Here is an 18,136-nt window from a genome sequence, read left to right as displayed (position 1 = left end):
GACTATGTCAAGGTTTTTTGAAAGTATGATTATTATCAAAAGTATATTTTAAGTAAATCTAAATGCCAACTTTAGCGTTCTATGTTCTTTTCTAATCTACAAATGCGTAATAAAGTCGCAAAGAGTAAGGTGAAACATGCTGTCACCTGTAGTCTGTAGAGCACTAGTCGAGTCGCAATAGAGGCAAATATAGGCTACCGTTATAGAAATGACAAAGTATTGAAGTACTTTTCTGAAACAGTAAGAAATACCGGTACCGACGGTTAATTTTTGCCAAGTCCTGGTACCGTTAACGATGGTAGGCAAGTTTCGAAGTACCGAATGCACATTTCTTGTTTTAGACAAAAGAAAAGATTGCTCCCCGTCGGGGAATCGAACCCCGGTCTCCCGCGTGACAGGCGGGGATACTCACCACTATACTAACGAGGACTGCGACTGCGGCACTTAAAAGATACATAATATATAGATATGGTTCAAAAACTTACCATGACATTTGACTTAAACAAGACACGTTGACACAAGTCCATCCTTGCTTTGAAACCTGGCGAATATACTTTTTTAGGTTCGCAAATCGTTTCCGGCATTCGTACTTCTGTAATTAAAGCAAGCCTGTGTGGTTATATGCGGACAAATGCTGTTATTATAGGCCAATGATTCCCGAAACACACTCAAATCACAAACTTTAACCATGAATATTTACGTTGCGAACAATGCTTAAGTCGGCATTTGTTGCATTAAGTTAATATTTTTCATCATTAATATTTGTAACATTAATTAGACTTAATTGGCAAAATTGCGTCAATTTTATTTCACGTAATGTTCACCGAAGTCCAATACAAAATTGCACGCTAAAAGATGGACATCCAATGTTTGTCTGCGCTTAGCTAGGTGTAGACTAGGCTATGGATTAAGCCAGAATTCTAAAATTATATTTTCACCATAATACATTTCAGTAAACAAAAATTTTTACAAGTCGTTCTGTCCTGATGTAGGCTAGTGCAGTTCTCGTACTGTATTAGTCTATTTGTTTAGAGGGTTAACATATAGTGCTTCGTTAACTCTTTGTGCGTTTTTGTGAGTTTGTAGACAAACACGTCACTGATTTCCATGTAGCTTACTGTTCGCATTAGCATTAGTAGTAGCATAATATTAGCAGAATTGTAACATAGCAAGTAACTGTATGGTTTTGCCTATATACGCTTGTGTAAGTTGGCTGTTTAGTTTAAATGTTTGGAAGCGCACATTTATCATATCGATACAAATACCCACGCGATCTTTCTACAGTTTTCTTTTTTTATACTAGCACGAAAATTATTCAGATTGCGGCTCAATCAAGTCGCAAAGTGCAGTATAAAGCATAGTGCTGCATACCTGATTATGCAACAAGTTGTCTCTTATCTTTAAAAGTCATTATGTCTTTCTCGTTTCTAGTTTGATAAGGTCATCAAAAAGAGCCGTTTGAATAACAAGGTAACCTTTGATGCGTAAAACTAACTTTGTTGATAACAAATTATCTGCAAACGAACTGCTTTTCAATTCTGTGATCGAAACCGCTACAATCTTGTCAAAGACAGTTTTTCTTTCTTTTTGTTGTACCAGCATGCTTTATAAGCTGATGTCTTGTAACTAAAGAACCACTTGTCACTTTGCTTCATAGAGTCTCGCTGCATCACATCAGGAAAGGTTTCAAAATATGTCTTGTGAACGCAGCCGTAAAGCTAGATCTGAAAATGAAGACAACTTGTCTCAACTCTTGGCCATGGTAAGTGTTAACACTTCGAAACTTGAAATAAATTTCATCTTCAGGTATGTTGGCTACACGGCCTCATGTATGAATTTTCAACAGCTACTGTAGCTTATAACGTTTCTCATTGACAGACTCTGAACGAAGTAATGCGTTTGGACGAGACCAGCCAACAACTGTTCTCCAACACTAGGCTGACCAGACCAACACCTTCTCCAGTTGAGGTGGGCAAAGCATATTCTGCAGGTGGAAAACGAAAAAGAGACGAGATTGAATCGCTTGAAACAGACAATGTAGAGAATCTGGATTCTAAGCGCAGACGTGGCCGAATGTCAAGGAAAACACACGCGCAAATATCACAACAGGCAAAAATTACTCTCGGAAAACCCACCGACTTCAACGTGTTCCATGGTGTCAAGAAAGCGTGTGGTCGTTCGGGAAATTCGCTATGGGAGAAAGTGGTTAGGGCCCAGCACGGTCGAATGTGTCATTCTATGCTGGGCGCTTGCGTCATGGCTTAAGTCTTACCTTTGTTTACGTTCTTTCTTAATAATGTTCCACGTCTTTATTGTTCTTATACGTTTGTTGTTTATATTTTTTTTGCGGTTTTGTTCTCTCGTAAATTATCCGCTAATTGTGCATAATAAAGTAAACGGATAAATTCTATTTGTGGCAGTTTTCTATACATATAGCTTACCATTTGCAAGAACTAAGCATAGTAACATCACCACGGCATCAACTCGGGATTAAACAAGGCGAAATTTAGGCGCAATATGCAGCACCGTTGGTTCTGCTTTTAAAATAAAAACAAAATTTGTGCATGGCAGGCTGGGTTACTAAGGCGTCACAAAACGCACGAAAGCTGACGTTTAAGTTTGAATGTTTTAGACTTGAAAAATAACCAGAGCTCTAACACGACAATTTAAAACACGCAACTTCATCAATTAGTTGCCCACGCGTAAAGGACTTAACTCTGCAAATCGAATAATGGTAAGCTTTCTTTTGATTTAAGACAAACCTTTGTGTGGGTTCAACTTGCTTTTATTGGGCCTATTCCAATGCCAAAACGAAACCGAACCTCTGAAATCATTCTAAAATACCCCGATTATCATAAAAATTTTACATTTGCAAAGATATTTTGTATAACATAAACTTAATATTCGAAATCTGTGGTATACGTAGGTGTCAATACGTTTGTCTTTTATTTTATTCAACAATTTTAGTTGTCGGTTATCTCGCATATTGTTCTATAATGCATTACACTTACACTAAATTGATGTTTGAAGCATATTTTAAAAAACTAAAAATTATTTACAAGAGTATTTGCGTTTCCTTTTCGCCATTGCTTAATCATCTTTCTTTTAAATATTTGTTCAAAGAGTAAATACGTACCAAGGAGCATACAACAAGGGATAAATTACAATCATAGTTATCATAGTATCATAAAATCGTAAAAACGTTTTAATGAATACATGTAAACTGTCACCAAAATATAAGTCGATTTATAATTTTAAGGTTTTTAGTTTTAGTTAGTGCGTGCTAGTTCGACGTGCATTTAACAATATGTTAAGCTTTCTTGTTGCTGTGCTGCTAAAAATTAGCTTTGCAACTTTTAAAACCAAATCGTAAATGAAAATAGACAGTTTTAGGCCCAAAAATGATTAGTATTGTGTGATTTGCTTCTGATGATAAAGCAAAACCTTGTTTTCGTCGGAGAATCAAAGCCCGGTCTCTCGCGTGATAGGCGCGGATGCTTTCTAAGCTACTATTGCTATCACAAGGACAACGATTAGGTTATCCAAAGCTCGTAAATCGTGTTCATTTTCTACTTTAGAAAGAATATCAAAGATCGGCTTTTGATCAATAAAACTAACTTTGTTGATAATGTTACGTAAAACGCAGGAACCGTCACACCAAGTCACGCTCCAGTGTTGGTTGATATATTTGAAAACAATTCACAAAAAGGGCGTTAATTAATAATGGACACTCAATAAAACGAACGAGCTGGCACTGGTTACAACCATTCGCGACCCAACACTTTAAACCGAACTGCCTTGACGTAGCTAAACGTGTGTATCAGGAAAACGGCAAGAATTCAACAATTAGTAAAGACGAGGGAAGCTGGCGGCATAATTACAAGACGCGGGTAACAAATGTGGCCAGAACAAAGCTTTTAATTAACACAACACTATACGTAAGGAATACAACAACATTGTAAAACAAAGGTTTTGTTGTTTTGGTTTCTTTGCGTTCACACTGTTCCACAAAACCTCCGATAAATTTAATTTATCTATTAATGTGGACAAATGCACTTTAAATGCAGCAAAGACTTCTACGTTTAAACAATTCGCATGCACGGGACAAGTTATAGAAAATTTTCCTTCGTACTGCTTTGAAGATGAAAAATATATATCCCCATTGACAGGAGAGGATTTATTCCACTGTAGTAACAAGGACGCAGGAGGGCGCCCTGTGATTTAGACTCTAGAGCAGACGAGCAGACCAAACTTGTCTCGACCATTCACATCTTTCTGTTTCATGTTCTTGCTAAAAATAACAGCTGAAAGCATTTCAAACTTTGCTGACCCCTTCCCAATTTTTCAGTGAGACAAAAGAAAAGATTGCTCCCCGTCGGGGAATCGAACCCCGGTATCCCGCGCGACAGGCGGGGATGGGGTTGACAAGTTCGTCAACAACCATTCATAAAATGTATGGGTGTTCCAGAATTTTTTGGCAACTGTTGTTTAATGATCAATAATAATTAATTAATATATCGTACATTCCGATCGGTAAAGTTTCATGCTTTGAATGTCTTTTTATTTTACTCTCTGTGTACTTAACAACCCGGTTGTTTTTGTTTATTTATAATAAATCAACGTGAAGATAAAAAAGTTCTGTTGAAGTGCACGTTTGGCGAATGTATGGTTGCTGCGTTGCTCTATCCGATAAAGTGAATCTGACTGCTGACTCCATTAGGCTGCTGTTACAACGGCATGTTACCTTGCTCATATATTAAATGAGTCATAACCTTGTAAGCTCAACACTTAACGCGATTCCCAGTTGAAAACGAATCAGAGGAAAAGAGAATGGCAAACGATTATGCAGTGAGAAAAAGTACCACGTGCAGGGGGTTTATCTTGAGGGCGCCAACCAGCGACAAACCAAGAAGCATCCAATCGTCGCTACACACGGTATGGTACGATATGACGTTGTTGAATCTCGTGTGTGAAGGTGCTACACTTTCAATTTCAATTATGGATCGTATCAATAGAATAGGCAACATCAGGTAAAACTAATGTTCCAGGAATTTAGCATATTTGCACGTTGCATGTAGGCTCGTCAGCTTGTGTAAGTTGGACAAGTTGGTCTGTCAGTTAAATGAATAAAAGTGCACAGCAATAACTAGGCTAGCCTACACAACTATATAGACCTACAGGCCTATCATGGTCATATCGATTATAAAATAACCAGTAACAGATTAACCACTCGATTCTTGATATGTAGTAGGCCTACAGCGCAGTGGGCAGTAGCCCGTAAATTGAATTTGAATGAACCCCATGGGACCCCAGGACACATTTCACAACTCGGTGGAGTGGGTGGACCATAGTGAAAAGTTTGGCACCTGCACGCACGATATTCATCAATGCGTATGCCGAAAAGTTTTGTTTTCACGCCCATATATATAATAAATAAACAAAGAAAATCTGGTTGTTTGAACGCCAACTTCTAATAAATAAACACAGAATTGAGGCTTTGGTGTACGCCATCATGCCAAAATTATGTTTTTGCACACACGATTTCTCGTCGTAAACTGCCATGCTTTCCTGTGGATCGTGATTTGTGGATGTTTGTACGAAAGTTTTGGGTTCGTTACCCCCAGGCTCTAACAACTGAACAAGTTGAAGGACCACTGTTCTATAGCAATGGTTACAAAGTATGGTAACTAAGTCCACAATTTAGATGGAAATTTTTGGCTAGCTATCAGTTAACACAGTAGCTAAACGTTTTGAAAACTAAACTAACAAGTTTAGGGTCTCTTATATTTTTTAACTCCAATATCAAGTATTGAAAAATTATTGCTGTACGTCATAAATTTTCTATTACATGGCCTACCTCCTAGGTCCTTCCCATTCAGATCTTCTTTATTCGTTGGAAAGAAAAAGTGCAAAAGACCCATGTTTGTAATCAGGTTGGCCGCCTAGCCAAAATTATTAGTAATGCAGTCTTTTATTTTTTGTTGGAATTGTATTTTTCTGTGTCCTTAGGGTCTAGAATGGAGCAAAATTATGATTATCCTGCGAACATTTGGCTCGGAGCAGAGACTGGCCTGCTTAAATCTGTGAACTTAATCAAGAAGGTTGCAACGAATCACTTTTACAAGGAGAATTATGGCAAGGAGCAAGGAATTTGTTGCATGTGTTGGAAGAATCAACAGAAAGAATCACTATTTGCAGCCCACAAAAATGGGGTAATCAGACAATTTGATATGAAGACCAAAAGTTTTTTGGAGTTGCACAAACAAATACCAGAATTTGAAAGTGAAAAGGAGACAGTAATTGGACTGCAAACGACAGAGAAAGCATTTATTTCTGCGACTTCATCAGGACATGTAAGATTATGGGATTTTGATGCTAAAGAACCAAGTATTAGCTTAAACGCCGGTGCTAATTTGGAATGCATGACATTTAATCAGAACAGTGATTTACTAGCAACAGGCGGTAAAGAAAATCTGCTTAGGTTGTGGGACATAAATTCAGCAAAAGAACCCATTTTTAAAGCAAAAAATGTTAGACCTGACTGGCTTCAATTGCGCATACCCGTCTGGATAACAAACATTAAATTTCTCCCTGATTCAGACAAGGTTTTAACTACTACAGGAACCCATAGTCTTCGGATATATGATCCTAAATCTCAAGCAAGGAGGCCGGTTTTGGAAACAGAATACAGTGAATATCCAATAACTGCAGCAGCCGTCACAGAACGTAAACCTAATCAAGTTATTGTTGGAAACACTAGAGGAGAAGTAGCATCATTTGATGTTCGCAAATTCAAGCACGTTGTTCGAAGCTACAAAGGTTTTGCCGGCAGTGTTCGTGATATAGTTTGCCACGCTCAATTGCCCTATTTCTTTTCCTGTGGCCTCGACCGTCATCTTAGAGTCCATCACGAAAACAGCAGCAAGGTGGTGCACAAAGTCTACCTAAAATCCCGTCTGAATCGTTTGTTGGCAACTGACGGGCCGATTGAAGCGGATAAAGTGACAAATAATTCCCAGAAGAGAAAGCTCGATGAAGGTAAAGATCAAGATCAGAATAAAGAAGAGGAGGAAATGTGGAAGAAGATGGATGAAATAGAAGATGGTCATTCGGACCTTGATTCAGATTCATCTCAGGACAATTATAACAGCAATAATCAACCAATAAAAGACCATCTTCCATCCACTAAGAACAGCAAGAAAAGAAAACGTTAACAACGTTACTAATGTGTGTGTGTGTATATAAATGAATACAAACTGCCCACTTTAATAAGAACGTAAAATCATACTCATGCATAATGCAAGTCGTAATTTTCAAATGATAAAATCATTATTTATTTGCTTAACTTCAATCAGTGCATTCATATTGCACCACATGCTCGTGGCAAGATTATACAGAAAACAACAGAAAAATAGGTTACATGCACTTCGTAACTGTTCAAAGTCCATTCATTGATAAGATATACTTTCTGCTGAGTGACGCAGGAATTGCAATTTGTCATTGTTAATGATTGATGGTTTGTATGTGCACTGGTTTACGCTATATTTCATGTTGGTTAGTAAATGCGATTTCAGTTTTAGTGGTCAAGTATGCCAAGACAAGGGTAACATTGACTTCAATTAAGATCACGAGTACAGTACTGAAACGATAACTTGCAATCCTTGAAAAATGTTTTCAGGTGTTATGGTATAGGTTTATCTACTCCTCTTGTTTAATCTCCTGGCAAAGATCTGCTAATTTTTGAAGTACAGTAGAGTGATTCAGCTTCCAGCCATAGGAAATCTCAATTGACCACAATGTTGTCAGTGTCAGATAGTCAAAGTAAGTAAAATAATCAAACTCTGTACAAATACATACTACACAGAGATGCAAAGTATTTTATCATGTTTTGTTATATGCAGAGATTGGCATTGGTCTTACCGGATTTGGGGCATTTTTTCTCTTTCTTGGGATGGTGTTTTTGTTTGACAGGGTTCTGCTTGCGTTTGGAAACGTAAGTTTAAATTGACTTTGCAAAGATCAAATCAACTATCGTTGGTCAAATATTAATCAACTTGGAAGTTATCATTTAACACCCCTTGCTCTTACTAACCCGAACCTAACTGTTAACAGGAGTTAATTTTAACAGTTCCGTATCTAATATTTTGAACACAATTTACTCCTAGTGTATAGTTAGTTTATTTTAACCTTGTGAATTGTTGCCGTCTTCACAGCTTCTGTTCATCAGCGGCTTATCCTTCATCATTGGCCTTCAGAGAACATTCAACTTTTTCTTTCAAAAGCACAAAGTAAAATCAAGTGGATTTTTCTTTGCGGGGATTTTAATCGTTTTGTTAGGTTGGCCGTTAATTGGAATGCTAATTGAAGCGTATGGATTCTTCCTTCTGTTTAGGTACGACCTGGCATCATGCCAAACTGTAATATGTTTCAGATCTTGATACTTTTTCAAGGTACGTAAACTCTAATTGTTACCTTTTCCTCGAATGTTTTTTGCAGCGGATTTTTCCCAGTTATAATTAACTTTTTAAGAAGATTGCCAGTAATTGGAAGTATTTTAAATATACCCGTCATCAACAAGGTGAGTTTCGCTTTTTGGAATGGGTTCATCAGAAACTTCACATTTCAACTTTACAACAAATAATGCGATTATTTACAGTTTGCTGAGAAAATGGAAGGCCAACACCCGATGGTCTGACAAGACATTCCCCATACACTTTTTTAAAGACCAGTGTACAAAACACTTTCGGTACAATGCGTGGCGAGAGTGCAATATTTTATCTATATGTTTAGTGTCAAACTTTACAAAGATTCCATTTTCTACTTGCCAGCATATGCACATTGTGTCTATAAATGTTTTCGAAAAAAACCAAGCACAAGGTTTGAGAAAAAGATGAACTTCGTTATATAATTTCATGTTTAGGTTTTGTTGCTGTTGAGATCATCAACTGAAAACGTTTATTTGTTGTTAGACCTTTATGTTTGGTTTAAACTTTAGTTTTATCCCCATTATACTGTATTTAAACTACTCCTTACCTTAACAGTTTACAAAAACAATGCTGCAATTAGCAAAATGCAATAATACTTGCTTGGTTAAGTAGAAGTTTTGTTCATATAGATCGAACGAGCATTGGTGTTTTGGTGTTAAAATAAAGGATCTTTTAATGATACAAAATTTATTTTAAGTAAAAATATTATGTCAGTTTTGCAGTTTACAACAGATGTTGACTACCAAGGATGATGCACATCATGACAAACTTGCACAGTTTTCATATATTTGTTGCTTACGTAAGACGGGGTTTAGCAATTATGGACAATGATTGTCAGCATAGCACTGTATAATAATTAAAAATGCTTCAACAAATTTGTTGCAATAAAACAGCTTAGTTTTATATGAAAGCGTCGAAAAGCAATATTTTATAATAGATTTGCCAGATAAAATTACATTGAAAAGGTCACAAGTTAACAACATGGATGGGTTGTCTGTGCTTGGACTAGCATTTTGCTATGCAGAAAGTCAATTCAACCCTTTACTAAGTGTGCAATTTAACTTAAATTATGGTCCATTCAGTTAAAAATGATATTTTCCTTATGGCATCTGGCACATAAAGCGTAACTCTTCAAAATCATATTAACATAAAACATCATTCTATTACTGATTTTTAGAATAATCTGATTTTGACACGTGGACCAAGACATGCCCAATTTGGAACCAATAAAATCCATTCATTTCACAACGCCCACTTATAGGTATACTGGTGACCAAGCTCAAGTGTTACCTAACCGTTGTAAGCAATGTTTTTGTTGGGTGCTTTGCGTTTGAATGTGATAGCCAAATCAAGAACAACAATAAATTCATTTGCTACCCTACCATAATGGTAAAGTACATATTTGTGGTTTGGTTGGAACAACAATGCACAGTAGTTAGGAAACACAAAGAAAAAGGCACAATTGGCAGGAAAAATTGCACGATATGTGTCATTTAGTCACAGAGAAGTACTACTAGGATTTCTGTGTTGACTTTATAAGATCAGCCTTTTGCAAAAAAAGGATTATTCTAACCACTACCACACAGACCAAGAGAGTTACAGCAAACCTAAAATTTTTGTTTCATCAACAAATTCAACACAAATATGTTGACCAACGATTATTATCTGTTGATTTGAACGCCATGATCGTTTGTTAGGCTATCTGTGGGGGTAACACAGGCCTGGATACAAAATAAGTTTGTTAAGAATCCTGTATAACAAGATGTCCAACAAGTAAAACGTGATAGAACAAAATACGAAGAATCTGCACGGCAGGAGAAGAAGAGTCGTAAGCCTCATCGTGGATCGTTATATCTGTAAGATTATAAGAAAAGTTAGATAATGTGTGCGTATTATTTGCATGAACAATTATATACATTGGAAGCTTAGTAACTTATTATGTTATCTCAAGTTTAAGAGACCAATTAAACTATTGTAAATTATTAAAAACTTAAAATTATTATTATTAAAGTTGTCTGAGGTTGAGTTTAATTCATTTTATCGAGCAGATATTTTAGGTGGAACCAGCCAAGTTACTGAGTTAAGCTAAGTTCGATTAAAGGTTCTCACAGGTCGTGGGTAATTAAACTAATTATGGCACCACTTTTACAATCATGCACTTGCTTTTGAAATCGTTTCACAAGGCCCTCAACCAGACTGTCTGTGATACCAGGACACTTCGCTTCAGCATCTTCCAATGCCTTGATGACACCATCTAAGGCGTGGTGGCGTACTTCGTTTTCAAATCGATTCTCTTTTAACTGAAAATGCAACAAATGATGGCTTGATTTTGATGGGACTGTGTGTTGTGTACGTAGGACATATGACTATGTAATATGTATACTAAAGTAATTTCACTACACAAGAGAAAGCATGATACAATTTCACATAATGTGATAGAGTTCAAATTATATGATACTTTTCAGAGTTTCGAGAAGACTAATAGTTAGGAATCCTTTTTGAGAAATAAAGTTGTAGAGCATGTACAATACATAGACAAACAAACCTGCTTTACAAGCGGTGTCACGAGTTCGGTCAGGGACCGAGAGGTGGGAGACAGGTCCTCCTTCAACATTCCATTTTCACTGTTCTTTGGTCCTCTTACTGTTCCAAAGACCCACGCGTCTCCATCTTCGCTATCCTGGTTGTCAGTCCTCTCACTATTTGAAATAAACGAACACGAATGCATGAAATACTTCATAAAGAACATATTAGAACTAAAAAAACTACATTACAAAGCATAGGATTAAAAAGTTTTTCTTAAGAAGACGATGAAACAAGTTTGAAAAGGCTATTTTCTCAGTAGATGGTCCTGTCCAAGATAGAGTGTTACAAGAAACGACACACAAATAACTAAATTTGATTAATAACTGTCAAACCAGAGCTGGAATAAAATTCAATCAAGTACAATTTTGACAGATGAAGCACACGCCAGCGAAAAATAAACATTGTGACTAGCAGTGGAAGAGAACTGGAAAAGCCGCCAAAATAATGCTAAGCAACAACAGATGTTTAAATTACAACAGACATACTCATCAGATTCGTCTGAGCTTTCTGACTCGGTATGGTTAACTTTATACGCCTTAAAGCGATCTATAAGTTCAACTAGGTGTGACGTTTTCTTTGCTTGCTTCAGGAATTTGTGTTTTAATAGCTCCTTTGCAGCAGGCCTCTGTAAAAACATAGCAATGTTTAGGTGAATCTACAAGATCTCTCTCCAGCCCTGATGAGGTAATTTAACCCTTTAACCGGATTCTTGGTATTTGGGATAGCTCCATGTGGTGTATTGTCTTAAATGGAAGATGCTTTTCGAGAGAGCAGCGCAGATCGAAGACAAAGAGCAACTATCAAGTAAATGTAATACTAGATACTTACAAATTTTGGATCTTTGTTCAAGCAAGCTTCAATGAACATTTTGAAATCTTTACTGTAATCTCCCTCTAAGGTGGGTGGATTATTCTTGGGTATAAGGAATAGCACCCTCATTGGGTGAAGGTCTGCATTTGGTGGTTCCCCTTTCGCCAACTCCAATGCAGTGATACCCAAGGACCAAATATCGGCCTAAAATTAATTTCATTGTTACGATTAAAAGTTTCAACCTACATACAAAAAAATACTAATTGATCAAATCTATTACTTTCCAAAGTAAAAGAGCAAAATTTTATACAAAAAAGAATAGTCTACTTTCACAACATGCAATCGATACATTCCTAGTCCTTCGTTGTTTAAAGAAATCCTAATGACGTACATTGGACAAAATAAACTCAACTTCGTGTTATATGGTTAACGAAAAGTGAACACTTTAACGAAATACTTTTTGAAAACTTTAATGCTCTTACTAACTAACATTTTACTAAACTAATCTATATTTCCACTTAAATGTCTATATATAGAAGAACAACGTGCATTGCAAAGAACCTGTAAATATATATATCACTTGAGTAAGGCCAATATTAAAGAACCGGTATAAGTAAAAAACAAGTTGAAAAATCAACACACAAAGTGACGTTTGGATTGTGCTCATTGTCTGCGTATTTCAACAGTCGCTGAATTCTCGCCAGCGCTAATTAACAAAGCAAAGTCAATTCTTGATCCCACTGAGAGTGGTAAACTTTCATTTAAAGTAAACATTTATCCTCTGAGCTCTGGGTGTGTATTTATACAACCACTTAGCTCTTACAATCTGGTAAGTGTTTTTTTGCAGCCTAGTCATCGCTCAGTAAGTTAATTCAATATTTATTTTGTCACAAAACGTTTATATTCGCACTAAATTTTACCTTGAAATCATACGCTGATTGTTTGATAACCTCTGGGGCCATCCAAAAGGGAGTTCCAACAAACGTGTTTCGCTTTATCTGCGTGTCGGTGAGTTGGCCAGCTACTCCGAAATCGGCCAATTTTACTTCTCCGCTTTCGGAGAGCAATACATTGGCAGCTGTGAAAAAGGAAAGAAAAAACTTTGATAATTAAGACACGCAGATTCATGCTGTACAGTAACTTTCTCTTAAAAGTTTAAATCAATACAACCGGCTCTGTCAATAATTTATTGCTAACACCAGCAAGGAAAACTTTTACGACTAGTTGTACCTTTCACATCTCTGTGTAGTTTACGTTCGCTGTGAAGATAATCGAGTCCTTTTAAAATTTCCCTCAATATAGTGGCAATGAAGGGCTCTTCAAAATAACCGGCTTTCATCTGAACAAAAATATCATCAAATTATTGTGACATTCTGGAATTGCCATAATGAACACAAAAGTCTATAATGACCGTAATAAAATTGTTGGTCAAAATGCACAGTTGCATAGCACTATTTGCAATGTCCGTTTAACAAAACATTATACTGTATGATACAAGCACTGCGTCACAAAGTAAATGTCTATAGTAATGAAGTTCACTGAGAATGATGTTCAACCGAGAGCTCATATGACTACTCACAAGGTCAAGTGCCGAACCACCTCCCAAATACTCCATAATGATCCATAACTTTGTGCCCTGCAATAAAACCAAATATTGTAAGGGCTATATATAAAAATAATACTTGTTCAAACAGTTAGTATCCAGTTGTTACAACATATCGACTTACAGCTACCGAATGATTACTTAATCAGTCTATTGATTTATTGAACAGTTGATTTGTTTATTGATTAGCAAACTATTTGTAACCGTTAGGTTAATTGCATTAATTGACAATTGCCAAACTGTTGTCAGTAGAACTACCTTTAAGTACGAGCCGTGATATTTTGTGACGTGAGGACTGTTACACTGGCTTAAAACTGTGATTTCCTGCTGAATGTCTTCGATTTCATCTTCTGCTTCTTCGAGATCAATAATTTTAATGGCAACAACCTTCAGAAACAAAGCATATTCTATCTTTAAGGTTGTCGTTTCCTGTCAAACTATGGTTAGGTTTTGTACTGAAGCTTCTGGAGCTGCTAGAACTCTGTTGTTATAACAATCTTAAAGTCTTAATTTTCATACGAATATCCTATCGAAAACAATTGTTTGCAACTAATATAGTTTTAAATCTTAGTTCCTCTTTAAATTCACGTTAATTAGATGGTAAGAAAATTAATGCTTGGTATAACGATGATCCTAACAACATACTTCGGAAGTTCTATTGTCGATGCCTTTGTAAACTTCACCGAAAGAACCTTTCCCGATCCGTTCTTGTTTCGTGAACAATTTTTCTGGGTCTAAGGCAGTTTTCTGAACACAACAGTTTACTACGTCTAACATCTACTTAGGTACCGTCACACTCCTCAACTTGTTTTCTTTGAGCCGCTGTTTTAAGTAACGTCAAAATAAGTGTGAACAAAAACTTAACTCACCTGCTGTCTTGCGAATGAAACCTTCAAAGGATTTGCCATTATTATGTATTGGCGATCTTCACTCTTTTTTCAGGAAATTGAAGAATAACATTAAAAGTTCCACTCAACTATTGCACTTTATAAATGAATTAAACTCATCTGAAAGTTGAACACATATTCCTGATAATTAAAAAAAAACGCTTGGACGATGATCTGCAGCACAAAGGAGTTTAAAATGATACAAAATATTCTCACAAATAACTAGTAATGTACCACAAAAATTCATTATGGGTCCAACACCCTCTCCACTAAGTATTGTAAAATCACGAATTGATAGACTTGTGGTAAAGCTAACGTGTAAGAGTTACCAAAACGTTGCCAGGATATAAATATTTCTATATTTACCATTTAAACATTTGCATTGATTGCAGCTTGCCATGCGCAAATTGATTATGTCTGTTGTAATTAACTTTTGCCCACTGGATATCAATGCTATTACACAGATGACTTTTAGGATAATACTATTCTACTCTTTTCAACAAAACCTGTATTGCCAGAAATGCAGCAATGTACAAGTATTTTTTGTCACAATACATCTGTAACGAGAAATTTTACACTACCTCAGTATTTCATGCAAACAGAACTTTAAGCACAGTATAGTGGTGACGAGTTAACAAACAAATCAAATTGCTTTTCTGTTTGCTTTGGTGATGATGCACCAATTAAACTATATCAGTATGCCAACCTTTTTTACTAAGTTTTTTTGCATTGTTGACATTTTCGTGCGTTAGTAAAAGTTGAAAATCAGGTAGAACCACTGTGGGTTTTTAAGCGAAATCTACTAGATATTAGAATTTTGCCTCAGCTTTCATTTACAAAAATTGCTTATTAGCACTTAGCAAAACATTGTTTCATATTACGTAGTTTACTTCAAAACTGATATTACGTAGTTTCCTACAAAAAACCTTAAGACCTATACTCGCACAGTGTACCAATAGCAAGTTTAAAGTTAATAGTTTAAAGTGTTAGTTACATGTAAATCATTCCACACGCTTATTTGCACAAATAAGCATAACTGGCTTGGGAAATATCGCATGAGGTAGCACCCTTGGAAATTGCAAATCCTGGTACTTTTTAAGCTGAACACCTCCAATCTGCTCCAAGCACCATCACGCTTCGAATGCAGGCTATTATAATCACATGCATTTAAATGAACATTGCATGCGCATTTGTTGAAAACTATGCATGTATTACATACTGTAAGTATGTAATAAGCTAAACCGAGTTGTTGCTACATTCTGTAGGCTTAAGCTTACACTTATTTAGCCAAAAAATCATTACTGACCTGTCAATGATTATGTTAGCATAAACGTTTTTCTTTTCACTGTGTTTTTTTTTAAATAAGAAAACACTTGATTCTGTTATGTATATATAAGCTGATAGACCATGTACGATAGATGATTAAGAAAAAACGCCTTGATTGTATCCTTTTTGCTGGTAAAACATGACTGACTTAACATGTACAGTCTGTTTAAAAACGGCACAGCTAAACACAAAGCTATGTATTTAATATATATTTATACCAATTTGCGGTTTTAGAGGAAAAATCTCTAGTACAATAAATATGTATCAAAGCAGTCAACAAAGCACAAAGTAGTCAGATAGTAGAATGCAAACTTTTCGATATGAGATATACTTATTATCCTTTCCATTGAAATAGGGCATGCCTTAAATCAGGGTAGTAACGATAATATTCTGTAATTCCTCACTTTCTATAAATAACTGTGGCATTTGTCAAAGTCAAATTACACACTTTCCCCATTGTTGTAACTTGCTGTAACAAAAATAAAACCAGAAAGTGTGAGTAAATTAAAAATACCCAGAGCATAACGTGGCACCTGCATGCACGAGGTTCAGGTTATGGATTTAACAGCCATGCTAGTAGTTACCTGCAATTATTCCTTCAATTATTTTTGAGCACGTTTTAAGCTTTTTCGCGTTGTTACTATTTTCCGTTCATTGGCATATATGCTAGCAGCAAATGGCTTGATTTTTTGTACCGCTTTTGATGAAAAATAAATTGAATGATCGATTGAACATGCATCCCTAATTGTTTTATCTTCAGGCCGATTTATAATAAATAAACAAAGAATTGAGGCTTCAATGCATGCACAAGTTCTCGTTGAAAACTGCCATACTTTTTAGTTGGGTCTGTTCCAGTCTCATAAATGAGCAAAATTGCTGGTGGCCTGTCAGACCGTGATAACTTGCACCTCATTAAACCAAACGATACATACAGATATTTCAACCTTTTAACGCATTAGTATGATGGGCAACCACCTTTGGCCTTTACCATCAATTGATTTGATTTTTGGCAACAATAATAATATAAGAGTCAATAATGGGTATTCTGGCAATCTGGAGTCTGCCTGTTTTCTAATTACGTTTAAACCCAGACCGCAAAGTTTGGCATATAGGCGCAATCAACACTAATTTTGACCGCACTTGCCAATTTTGGTTGTTTAGCGCACCCAAGATCACGCTGAAACGGCTATACTCTGCAGTCCGGGCTTTATCCAATTAACGGTCAGAGTTTGCAACCACATCACTACATCCTAGGGCACAGCGAGTTGAAGCGGCCACCAATCGGTAGTCGCTTAGCGTTAGCCAGTATAAGTAAACAACGGCGACGCTTATCCATTTATTGCGCTCTCACAAGGTTTGCGCGATATAACCATACTCTTTGCTTTCCATGCCGCCATAAAAGTCCGATAGTTAATCACTATCAGGCACTGTAAAATCTGAACTAGAATGATACGAATGTCTACTGCTCCGTATATTTGACTTGTCTGATTATCCTACAATTATTTATCTGCTTGTGGATACCTTATGGACGTAATTAACCCCATTTCGATGCAAAAATTGTTTCGGGATCAGTTTGTGGTTTAGTGAACTAGTTCAGCCCGGCGTTTTTACCTTTATAGTGACACTATATAGTTTTAACAAAAGATCAAATATCAAAAATAGACATTGTGCCACGACAACCGCACAATTAAATGACGCGATCTTGTGCTAAATTTGGAATTCTTGTGTATGCTAGATGTTGTGTCTTCTGTGTATCAAAAGAATTTTCAAGTGTTGGGAATTAAGTCAAATAAAATATTAACGTTCGTTGTTAAAGATTATGACAATGGAAATTAGCTTTCTTTTAATGCATTGTTCCTACCTCGAGGTTTTTGTACCGACACACAAACACATGAACGCATTTTTCAACAATTGCATCTTAAAGCCATGGGAATTTCTACCAATTTGTTTTTGTTCAAAATTTGTTTTTAAATATCAGAGCGCAGTAACGTTTTTGCCCATTATTTTAAGCTCTGCGATTTAAAAAAATATTATTTCGACATATGAATTGCCACTCGGCAATTTGACATATCAGTACTATTTATCAAATATTAACTGCGTATACCTTAACGGAATGTCATTTATTTTGGTCAACCACTCAAAATGGACAAAACGTTCGTTTCAATTTCATCTAGTTTAAAATAAATAATAGCGAGAAATTATGCAACTTGGCCAAAACTTGGCTCTCGTCCAACAAGGCATCCAAATTCCAGTCCTGTTTCTCTGATAATCTGGCATACCGCCATCATCTTGCATTTACAATTTCCTGTCCTGAATACATTACCACTTTACCACTTTACAGCTTTTTATTATTTTTTCTTTAGATATTACTTGCGTTGACAAAATTTTTTAAAATTCCTATTTTAACCTTTGATTAAAATAAAGCACATCATACAAAA

At 36.1% G+C, this 18,136-nt stretch overlaps 4 protein-coding genes across 4 annotated transcripts; 3 read left to right on the top strand and 1 right to left on the bottom strand.

Annotated features, from left to right (window-relative positions):
• Positions 1 to 1,093: 1,093 nt before the first annotated feature.
• Positions 1,094 to 2,367, top strand: LOC143470923 (uncharacterized). Its single transcript, XM_076969216.1, has 3 exons — positions 1,094 to 1,470; positions 1,658 to 1,762; positions 1,879 to 2,367. Exons 2-3 carry the CDS (start codon positions 1,694 to 1,696, stop codon positions 2,263 to 2,265), a joined length of 456 nt encoding a protein of 151 aa, XP_076825331.1. The 5' UTR covers positions 1,094 to 1,470; positions 1,658 to 1,693; the 3' UTR covers positions 2,266 to 2,367.
• A 2,647-nt stretch (positions 2,368 to 5,014) lies between these two features.
• LOC143470398 (WD repeat-containing protein 74-like) lies at positions 5,015 to 7,678 on the top strand. The gene has a single exon (XM_076968512.1). It carries the CDS (start codon positions 6,018 to 6,020, stop codon positions 7,212 to 7,214), a length of 1,197 nt encoding a protein of 398 aa, XP_076824627.1. The 5' UTR covers positions 5,015 to 6,017; the 3' UTR covers positions 7,215 to 7,678.
• Positions 7,678 to 9,389, top strand: LOC143470399 (vesicle transport protein GOT1B-like). Its single transcript, XM_076968513.1, has 5 exons — positions 7,678 to 7,821; positions 7,902 to 7,993; positions 8,214 to 8,392; positions 8,497 to 8,578; positions 8,657 to 9,389. Exons 1-5 carry the CDS (start codon positions 7,797 to 7,799, stop codon positions 8,693 to 8,695), a joined length of 417 nt encoding a protein of 138 aa, XP_076824628.1. The 5' UTR covers positions 7,678 to 7,796; the 3' UTR covers positions 8,696 to 9,389.
• On the bottom strand, positions 9,252 to 14,527 carry LOC143470397 (serine/threonine-protein kinase 26-like). The gene is made up of 11 exons (XM_076968511.1): positions 14,355 to 14,527; positions 14,131 to 14,232; positions 13,744 to 13,872; positions 13,462 to 13,518; positions 13,113 to 13,221; positions 12,803 to 12,960; positions 11,901 to 12,086; positions 11,558 to 11,697; positions 11,032 to 11,185; positions 10,650 to 10,786; positions 9,252 to 10,340 (listed from the first exon to the last, which is right to left on the bottom strand). The coding sequence occupies exons 1-11, from the start codon at positions 14,391 to 14,393 to the stop codon at positions 10,322 to 10,324; spliced, it is 1,230 nt and encodes a 409-aa protein (XP_076824626.1). The 5' UTR covers positions 14,394 to 14,527; the 3' UTR covers positions 9,252 to 10,321.
• Positions 14,528 to 18,136: the final 3,609 nt, after the last annotated feature.

Source organism: Clavelina lepadiformis, chromosome 9 (assembly GCF_947623445.1).
Source record: "Clavelina lepadiformis chromosome 9, kaClaLepa1.1, whole genome shotgun sequence".
Lineage (NCBI taxonomy): Eukaryota > Metazoa > Chordata > Ascidiacea > Aplousobranchia > Clavelinidae > Clavelina > Clavelina lepadiformis.
Note: the sequence above shows the minus strand (reverse complement) of the source record. Positions and strands in the feature narration are given on the sequence as shown.